General features: G+C 39.6%; 1 protein-coding gene across 1 annotated transcript; it reads left to right on the top strand.

Moving 5' to 3' along the window:
• The first annotated feature begins 7689 nt into the window (after positions 1 to 7689).
• Positions 7690 to 8634, top strand: LOC129506808 (olfactory receptor 52K1). The gene has a single exon (XM_055320811.1). The coding sequence runs from the start codon at positions 7690 to 7692 to the stop codon at positions 8632 to 8634; it is 945 nt and encodes a 314-aa protein (XP_055176786.1).
• The last annotated feature ends 1385 nt before the right edge of the window (positions 8635 to 10019 follow it).

Below are 10019 nucleotides of genomic sequence, written 5' to 3'. Positions count from 1 at the left end.
ATTTCCCCAGCACCATTTATTGAAGAGACTGTCTTTCTTCCAGTGGATCGTCTTTCCTCCTTTATCGAATATTAGTTGACCATAAATTTCAGGGTCCACTTCTAGGTTCTCTATTCTGTTCCATTGATCTATGTGTCTGTTTTTGTGCCAGTACCACACAGTCTTGATGACCACAGCTTTGTAGTACAACCTGAAATCTGGCATTGTGATGCCCCCAGATATGGTTTTCTTTTTTAAAATTCCCCTGGCTATTCGGGGTCTTCTCTGATTCCACACAAATCTTAAAATAATTTGTTCTAAGTCTCTGAAGAAAGTCCATGGTATTTTGATAGGGATTGCATTAAACGTGTAAATTGCCCTGGGTTTCATTGACATTTTCACAATATTAATTCTGCCAATCCATGAGCATGGAATATTTTTCCATCTCTTTGTGTCTTCCTCAATTTCTTTCAGAAGTGTTCTATAGTTTTTAGGGTATATTTTGAGAACCATTTGAATGGTAAATGGTTCTCCCCAATTAAACGTAGGTTTTTCTTCCTCAGGCTGTCGTTTATTTCCCTTAATCTGTCTTCATGGTCTTTTATTGTCTGTCTCTTTTTTCCTCAATGTCCGTCTTTGCCATCAACTTGTCTTCTATGTCACTCACTCATTCTTCCACCTCGTTAACCCTTGTCATTAGGACTTCTAGTTTGGATTGCATCTCATTCAATTGATTTTTAATTTCTGCCTGATTGGATCTAAATTCTGCAGTCATGAAGTCTCTGGAGTCCTTTATGCTTTTTTTCTAGAGCCACCAGTATCCGTATAATAGTGCTTCTGATTTGGCTTTCTGACATTAAATTGTAATCCAGATTTTGTAACTCTGTGGGAGAGAGGACTGTTTCTGATTCTTTCTTTTGAGGTGAGGTTTTCCTTCTAGTCATTTTGCTCAGGGCAGAGTGGCCAGAAACTAGTTGTTGGGAAAAGGAGAAAAAGAGAGAGAAAGAAGGAAAGAAAAGAGAAAAAGAAAAAAGGAAGAAAAAAAGGAAGAAAGAGAAGAAAAATTGAAAGAAAAAGAAAGAAAAGGGGAAAAAGGGTGGGGGAAGAAATCAAAAAGAAAAAAAAAAACATGGGTATCTTCTGATTCTGTATACTTTAAGTCCCTTGACTTCCCCTGGAACTTGTCCGTCTAGCTGGTCTTCTGGGGGAGGGGCCTATTGTGGTGATTCTCAGGTTTTAGCCCTTGGGGGAGCTGCTTGGCCCCCTGCCTGGTGCAGGGCTCGGTGGGGGTTGTTTACCCCGTGATGCCCCTGGAGGATCAACCCCAGTGGCGGGGCCAGCTCTGGAAACCTGGATTCAGCCCCCTCAGTAACTCCGGAGCTCTCAGTCTGCAGGGCCTGGAGGCTCCGGGGCGGGGCCGCTGATCTGCTCAGCTCTGGGCAGGAGCACTTAGAATTTGTTAATGACACTTAAGAGGATAGCTCTCATATTTTCACAGTAAGACAAAATAAAGATGAAATAAAGACAAAATTAAAGGAGCATTTTTCAAAATTAAAGAAAGTATTATGGAAAATTGTAGTCGGCAAAGGCCATGGCAGACCCTGGTATAAACTATTTTCCTTCTTAGAGCTTTGAATAATAGCACTGAGGTCAGTTGTAGGTAGAATATCACTCCTTATTAATAATTCCCAAACATTTATATTATTTATAAATAATACATTTATTATTTATAAATAATAAGTAATCACATCATCATCATCATGGCTTCTTGATAGGAACAATTGGGATTATTTTTAAAAAATATTTTATTTATTTATTCACGAGACACACACAGAGAAAGAGAGGCAGAGACACAGGCAGAGGGAGAAGCAGGCTCCATGCAAGGAGCCCGACATGGGACTCGATCCCGGGTCTCCAGGATCACGCCCTGGGCTGAAGGCAGCGCTAAACCGCTGAGCCACCTGGGCTGCCCAACATTGGGATTATTATTTCTATTTTAAGATAAAGAAACAGATCTGAGATCAGGGAAGGGTCATTCCAAAGTTACAAGCTGGAAATCAATGCCTAGCTTCAGTTAATATGTAGGATGCATGCAAAATAAGATCTATCAGATATTTTTGCTTGGTTAGGTTGGAGTTCCTGCCCCTCCAGGTCACAGTTAGACAAGAGTTGGTTGCAGTTTATATGTATGAGGCTCTTTTTATTGGGACACATTGCAAGGAGGAGGTTGAGGTAAGTGGAAGCATATTAAAGACCAAGGCACAAGCAAGATCTACCTGAAGTGCTCAGTGTCTGGGGAGTTAAGCATGACCCCTGGGAGGCATGGTTTGTACCACAAAAAAAGAAGGTGGCCAGGGCTGCAGGAAACTCCAGGTGTGAAAGCCCTGGGTCAGGGAAGTCCCCTTGTGTTAATCCCCTAAAGAAGAGGTCAGAGCCTTCCATGAGCCCCTGAGGACCCTCCTCGTGCAGTAGTTTCTGCTTCTACAATCTTTTCAGGGATCATCAGAGGCTTACAAACATAAAGCCAGCTGCTCCCTTCCCAGCTCTCTCCTCTAAATCCTCCCACTGAAGTTGCATGAAGCAAATGGATAGAGCCAAGAATTCTACTTCAGACTGAGGACTGGGAACAGAGCCTGGACTAAGGGAAAGAAGAAAGAGGTGACAGGTATGGAGAGTGAGAAAGAAAAAGGGCACTCCTAATCTCCTCCCACAGCTAGTCTTGGTCCTAGGCATCAGCTCCCTGCTCTGGCTCCCCAATTCCTTTATTGCCTCTATTTTGGCTCTTGAACTGAGGAGGTATTAGTCCTAACAGTCTAATCCAAATATTCTTTCTATAAACTTCAGAAACTCCTTCCAGTACAGAGGATGGCTGTTTCTTTTCTATGCCAAACACTGGTTCACCTCCAAGAAACCTTGGCTAATTATTTCTGTGTGGATACTGTCACCTCTCACCTGTCATTTCTTCTCCCAAACTCACCAGTATCCCTGTCCCAATTAGGAGGCTTCTGGATTAATCAAGAGAGAAAATGAAGCCTGAACTAGGAAGGTACAGGGAGAGGTAAGAAATATATATTTTTGAATAATGATGTGTTTATTGAAACATGCTGGTTCGACCACTGTCTAACAGTCTCTCCTTTCCAGGAAATAAGTATTAAGGGAAAATATAAGGAACCATTTATTTGGCATTAATTAATTAATTAATGTATTATTTTTAGTATTTGGCCAATTTATTATCTTTGTTTCTTCTGGAGCTTAAGGTAGGGAGGAAAAGAGCCCATTCTTTCTTTTTTTATTTATAAATTTATTTTTTATTGGTGTTCAACTTGCCAACATATAGAATAACACCCAGTGCTCATCCCATCAAGTGCCCCCCTCAGTGCCCATCACCCAGTCACCCCACCCCCCACCCACCTCCCCTTCCACCACCCCTAGTTCGTTTCCCAGAGTTAGGAGTCTCTCATGTTCTGTCTCCCTTTCTGATATTTCCCACTCATTTTTTCTCCTTTCCCCTTTATTCCCTTTCACTATTTTTTATATTCCCCAAATGAATGAGACCATATAATGTTTGTCCTTCTCTGATTGACTTATTTCACTCAGCAGGATACCCTCCAGTTCCATCCATGTCAAAGAAAATGGTGGGTATTTGTCATTTCTAATGGCTGAGTAATATTCCATTGTATACATAAACCACATCTTCTTTATCCATTCATTATTTCAAAAAGTAGTCTTTAAAATGATTTCTGCCACAGAGATAAGCTCTACAGGAAATAATTTTGCAATGTCATTTCAAATATATGGAGACAAAACAATCTTTGCAATAGGAATATACTCCTGGAAATTCAAGATTTTTCATAATACATCAAAATAAATCAAAGAAATGAAAGAAAACAAATGCGACTGTCTCCTACTCTTTTTGAAACAGATCCACATGAGGTATTTTGACACAGTGGAGACTGTACGGTAGAGACTGAAAGAACAGAAGCTGGTTTCAGAAGTGGGCATAAATCACAACAGTGTAAACTTTGATTCTTGCTTAATGGTATCACCAAATACTTCCTAATGATAATTACCTTCTCATATTCCTCTCTAATAAAAACTCACATTTTACTATAGCCTCTATGAATTCAATCATTTTATACATCAATATTTATACTTGGAATTAAATTTTTAAATCTTGAAGACAAGAAAACATGTGAACATCTTACATGTATAAACTGAGTCCATACCCTTGAAATTATATAGATAAAAATATCCATAATCTTTAAAATCTTTTACTATACCCAAGGGCCTGCCTAGAACAGGCAGGCAGACACTTTGTAAAATTTTATTTTTCCCTCATTTTTCTGAGTTCCAAGTTCTTCCAGAATTGCTGATGGGGTAATAACCATCCTGCCCCCTTTTGAATGGCACAGAGGGATACATTTCTTATAGGTTCTTTTCCCACAAGCCACATCCTTGAAAGACTTTAGGTCAGTGACTATCTTCTTGTCTCTGGGTCTTAATCTTTCAAATTCATCATTCTGATATTTTTTAAATATATGTTTTATTGCCTACAAAATAAATGCAAGCATTAACTGAGTACTTTCTGTGTATGGAAACCCATCTAAGCACTTTCAGGAGAAGACAGGTAAGTTCTGTGGTCTAGTGTGGACATTTTGGCTCTTGAAACAGTACAGAAAGGATAAAATATTCACTACAAAACAGGTTCCTGGGTTCTGGATAGTAGGGGAAGAGGACTGGCTCCACTCATGTTCCTACTCTGAGATTCTGATTTTGAGAGAGGTAGATTTTTGATGAGCTTTAACAAAAATAGAGTTCAGGCACTCTTGGACACCCTGTGTTTAGAGGAAGAAACTGGATAAAACAGATAACTTTCTTTGTGAGAAGGGTGGTAGGTCATAGGGTCATCAGTTATGTTCAGAAGGTAGATAGTTTGTACATTCTTCTGGCTTACTAAGAAGTAAAGTGAACTATGTTTGTTTTTGCATATTTACTGGGGGTTAAGATGCAACAGATATGTGGTAACATTAACCATTTATATAGAGTGTTATGCAGCAGGCACTGTTCTTGGCACTTCTGATGATAGGCCAGTGAAAAAATAAGTCCATTCAGGTACCCCATCTTTCTGCCCTAGTTCTTTTTTTTTCTGCCCTAGTTCTTAATGTTGCAATTGAGCCCTTGGTTCTCTGTTCTTTATGAACATTTAATATCTATGAGACTGAGACCACCAAGATTGTATCTGCTTCCAATGATCCCGAGTTTATATCAGCAGCCAAAATCTCTCACACTCCAGTCTTATATATCCAAATATATAAGGATATATATGAGGTAACATGTTCACTTAGATTTCTGATAGACCTCTCAAACAACATGTTCAAAGTTAACATCTTGATCCCCTTCTCCACAACCTTCCCCCATCTCAATTGAGAACAATTCTTTTTTTTGGTGCTCAAGTCAAATATCTCGCCATTTTTTATTCCTTCTTCTCTCATGACCTACATTTCAGTTGGTCAGATTCCATAGCTCTTTTTTCAAATATATCCAAAATCTGATTGCTTCTTACTACAGACATGGACATTCTGGTTCTTAGCCAACATTCTCCCTTCCTCATCTCTAGAATAGCCCCCAGAATCTTTTATACTTTTACCCTTACACTTTCATGCAATTTTCATCATAGAGGCCAGAGCAAACGTAAACTTTGTCAAATATGTCATTTATTTGCTCTAAAGATGTCTTTGAAGGAAATGAGCATTTGCCAAGCTCTGCAAAGGGCTACAATGCTCTGTGTGGTCTAGCTCCATCTTTATGACCTCTATATATCTCACTTACTCACACCATCTAACCACACTGGCCTGATAGCTGAGCTTTGAACATTAGGCATATTTCTAGAACATTTGTTCTTACTGTTTCTTTTCCTTAGAGTTTGCCACTGGGGGATATTTCTCTATATTTTTCATCTCTTATGCCTCATTTCTTCTCATTCACCTTTTTTTTTTTCTGGCCAATGCTGTGACAACCACTTTAGGGCAGGTATAGCCTGACTTCACCTTACTCATCTGCATCCTGCCCCTGGGCTTCTCTGCTCCATTGTATGGGGCACCTGAAGTAGACTGACTGCTCAGCTATGCTGATGCATGTGTGAACCTGCAAGCGTGAAGATATTAACACCCTCTGGGTCAACACTTGCCCTGGGTGGGGTGAATGTGGATGAATATACCGCTCTTTCATATCTCCGGTAGACAACTATGTAGGTGCCTTCTATGTGGTTCTTTCTGTGGAATTGGACAGAGTTGATCACAGCATTTACCCAGCTCACAGATAATGCCTGGATGGATTCTCTGCTTTCCTGTTTCATTCTTTCATCCCATTTTTCCCCAGCAAAATTATCTATATGGAATCCCAGGTTTTGCCTGGACTAGAAACCAAGCCATTTCCTTACCTCATTTCATCTTTGCCCAAATTCCCTTCCAGATAAGGCCTCCTATGACTGATTTAAAATTGCTATCTTCTTTCTCTTCTAGCTTCAGGATTTCTTCTTACCTTCCCCCTTTTAAAAAAATACCTTCTATTATACCATGTAATTTAGTAATTATGTTCTTTTATTATCCTTTTCAAACCTTTAGTAAATGTGTTTTACTAAGGCATCATCCTGTTTTGTTTTTAGAGTTATCCTTAACCAATTTAGTAAAAATATTTAACCCTTCTCAGAAACTTATTGGATAAGTTTACTAAATATTTTGTGAATATAAAATGGAATGGAACTCAATATTAAGCTCTGAAGAAACTCAATATTCAGAGGTAAGGCAGAAACAGGAGATTTAAATGACAAGCTAATGAAGTAGGAAATGGTAGTATCAACCCAAGAGAAAAGAGGATTTTAAGAAGACCATTGTCAATTCAGATAAAAGTTACTGAGAAGTCAAATGGTATGAAAGTAAGAAAGTTACAATGGCACCATCATTATAAAGGTTTTTGGTGGTCCCCATGAGAGCAGTTTCGGGAAAGTAATGAGAATGGAATACAGACTAGAATATGTTTGATTACCAAATGATATTTGAGAGAAGGTTGAATTTGTATTTAAGTATTTTCTATATGTTTTCTATGAAGAGAGGCAGAGACTCTATTGGTTGTGTTGTGACTGAGATATTGAATAATTTTAAACAAAATTTTGAACAAATTTAAAGAGTCACATGTGGCTAGTGGTAACCATATCCAATAGAGTAGAGCTACAGAAAACAGATTTTGTGATTAATAGGGGCATTAGAAATTACAAGCTTTATTTTACTTATATAGACGTGTGAAACCTAAGATTTCAGGACAGAAAATGTTTTTTTGTTATTGTGAGCTTAGCTTAATTATCATGTAGAATGGTACCCAAATATATTCTAAAGAAATGAATTAATGTAAACATTTTCACTTATTTTATTAGGGTATTCCTGATGTTACCATGAACACAGAAAACGTTACCTTTTCTCCATTCCTTTATGTAAGTTGTCTTGTGATATCAGTTCTAATGATGTTTAATGTTCTATCTACTCCATGATTTCAAAGTCCCTTGAGGATAATATAGATTATGCTTAATCATATCAAAGAAGACTACTCACTGATTTTAAGGTCTAGCAATGGGAACAAAAGCTAATTCTCCTAAGGAGATATATATAGAAGGTGAAGGGGCCTCGTGAAAACGGACAAGGAAAATTTCTACAAACCATGACAGCGTTCAATATCACCACAACCCATCCAGCTTCCTTCCTGCTGGTAGGAATTCCAGGTTTGGAGCAATTGCATGTCTGGATCTCCATTCCATTCTGCTTTGCCTATACTCTGGCCCTGCTAGGCAACTGCACCCTTCTCTTCATTATTCAGGCTGATGCAGCCCTCCATGAGCCCATGTACTTCTTTCTGGCCATGTTGGCAGCCATTGACCTGGTCCTCTCTTCTACAACACTTCCCAAAATGCTGGCTATTTTTTGGTTCAGAGATCGGGAGATCAGCTTCTATGGCTGTCTGGTCCAGATGTTCTTTCTCCACTCCTTCTCTATCATGGAGTCAGCAGTGCTGCTGGCCATGGCCTTTGACCGCTATGTGGCCATCTGCAAGCCATTGCACTACACCACAGTCCTGACTAGGCCCCTGATCACCAAGATTGGCATGGCAGCTGTGGCTCGGGCTGTGACATTAATGACTCCACTCCCCTTTCTGCTCAGACGCTTCCATTACTGCCGAGGCACCATGATTGCCCACTGCTACTGTGAGCATATGGCTGTGGTGAGGCTGGCCTGTGGAGACACTCGCTTCAACAATATCTATGGCATTGCTGTGGCCATGTTTATAGTGGTGTTGGACCTGCTGTTTGTTATCTTGTCTTACATCTTCATCCTTCGGGCAGTTTTACAGCTTGCCTCTCAAGAGGCCCGCTACAAGGCCTTTGGGACATGTGTATCTCACATAGGTGCCATCTTATCTACCTACACACCTGTGGTCATCTCCTCAGTCATGCATCGTGTGGCTCGCCAGGCTGCCCCTCATGTCCACATACTACTTGCTATTTTCTATCTTCTTTTTCCACCCATGATCAATCCCATCATCTATGGTGTCAAGACCAAGCAGATTCGTGATCATGTGCTCAATCTGTTCCAGAGAAAGAAAGTGTAGATGCATACTTTCTTCCTTACCTACTAGTTCAGTACTGAGTGGATGCTGGATTGGGACGAAGGGGAAACATCATAAGTAGGAAAACTGCAACCTCCATGTTTGGTAATTCTTTAGTATGGCAAGGAAAATGAGGTTTCATTCTTCACAGATCTGGTCAGATCAAACTTTAGCCTGTCTGATAGAGATTTGACCTTCCTATTCTCATAGACTCATCTCACAATGAAGGAAAGCAGAGAAGCTTCCAAAATGCTATTGCCATCTAGGTGAAATATAATAGGAATATTGACTGAGACTAGCACAAGAAGTTGAGGTTTTGTTGAACTCTTCATGTTGACTATGAATGAGAAATTGAACCACAAATTTTGTGACCTAAAGGCCACTTCTTGTACTAAAGCTGCTTCCATTTCTTCTCTAACTGGCATCCAGATCTCTGCCATTCTATTAGCCTACCACCACCTAATGTTATTGGCTCTACTTTGGATAGCTCTACTTCTAAAAAAAAAAGATGAGAGAGAGAGAGAAAATGAGAGAAGGGAGAAGAAGGGATGGGGGAGGGGCAGAGGGAGAGAGAGTCCTAAGCAGACTCAGCACAGAGCCCAATGCTGGGCTGTATCCTATAACCCCAAGACCATGACCTGAACTGAAACCAAGAGTTGGATGCTTAACCAATTGTGCCACCCAGGAGCCCCTGGAGAGCTCTACTTCTAAGCAGACTTATTTCTTCCATTAAGTCAGTATGAGTCAGAAAAGTCCAAGGAAGAAGTCCAAGGAACTAACACAGCCAATTCCTTTGTTGAACACTTAGCAAAGGAGTCTTCTGACATCCCTTTATGTAAATGTATATCATATAACTTTTCACATGCATATGTATTTTGTCTCAAAAAACCTGACCACTTAGTAATGTTTATTGAATGAAGAGCTGAATACCATCTTTGAGCTATGTATCATGGAAACAAAGATTAATACCCTTTCCTCTTGAAGTTGAAACTTCTGAAGCTAAAAGGAGTTAAAATATATAGTGGTTGTTGACTGTATTATTTTTCATAGATATTTACTCTCTCCTCCCTCTACCATGGAAGAGGAATTTCCTCACCCCTTCATTATTAAATCTTGCTATGTGACTTCCTTTGGCTAATGTAATTTGAATGGTCTTGAAATATTCCACAATAATCACAGACTTCAAAATGTGTTTCTGTAGCTTAGCCTAGTCTTTTCTTTTTGCCTGTGTTAAAAGATTGAGTATGTCTCAACAGAATTTTTCCTTCAACCCAGACCAAGAGCCTCTGACTGTTTCCTGAGCCTTCCCAAACTTGTTTGGCTTTTGTCAGAGATGGGGCGTTGTGCGTGATAGATTAGAGTGCTGTTAAAAAACAATCACTATCTCA

Source organism: Nyctereutes procyonoides, unplaced genomic scaffold (genome assembly GCF_905146905.1).
Source record: "Nyctereutes procyonoides isolate TBG_1078 unplaced genomic scaffold, NYPRO_anot_genome, whole genome shotgun sequence".
Lineage (NCBI taxonomy): Eukaryota > Metazoa > Chordata > Mammalia > Carnivora > Canidae > Nyctereutes > Nyctereutes procyonoides.
Note: the sequence above shows the minus strand (reverse complement) of the source record. Positions and strands in the feature narration are given on the sequence as shown.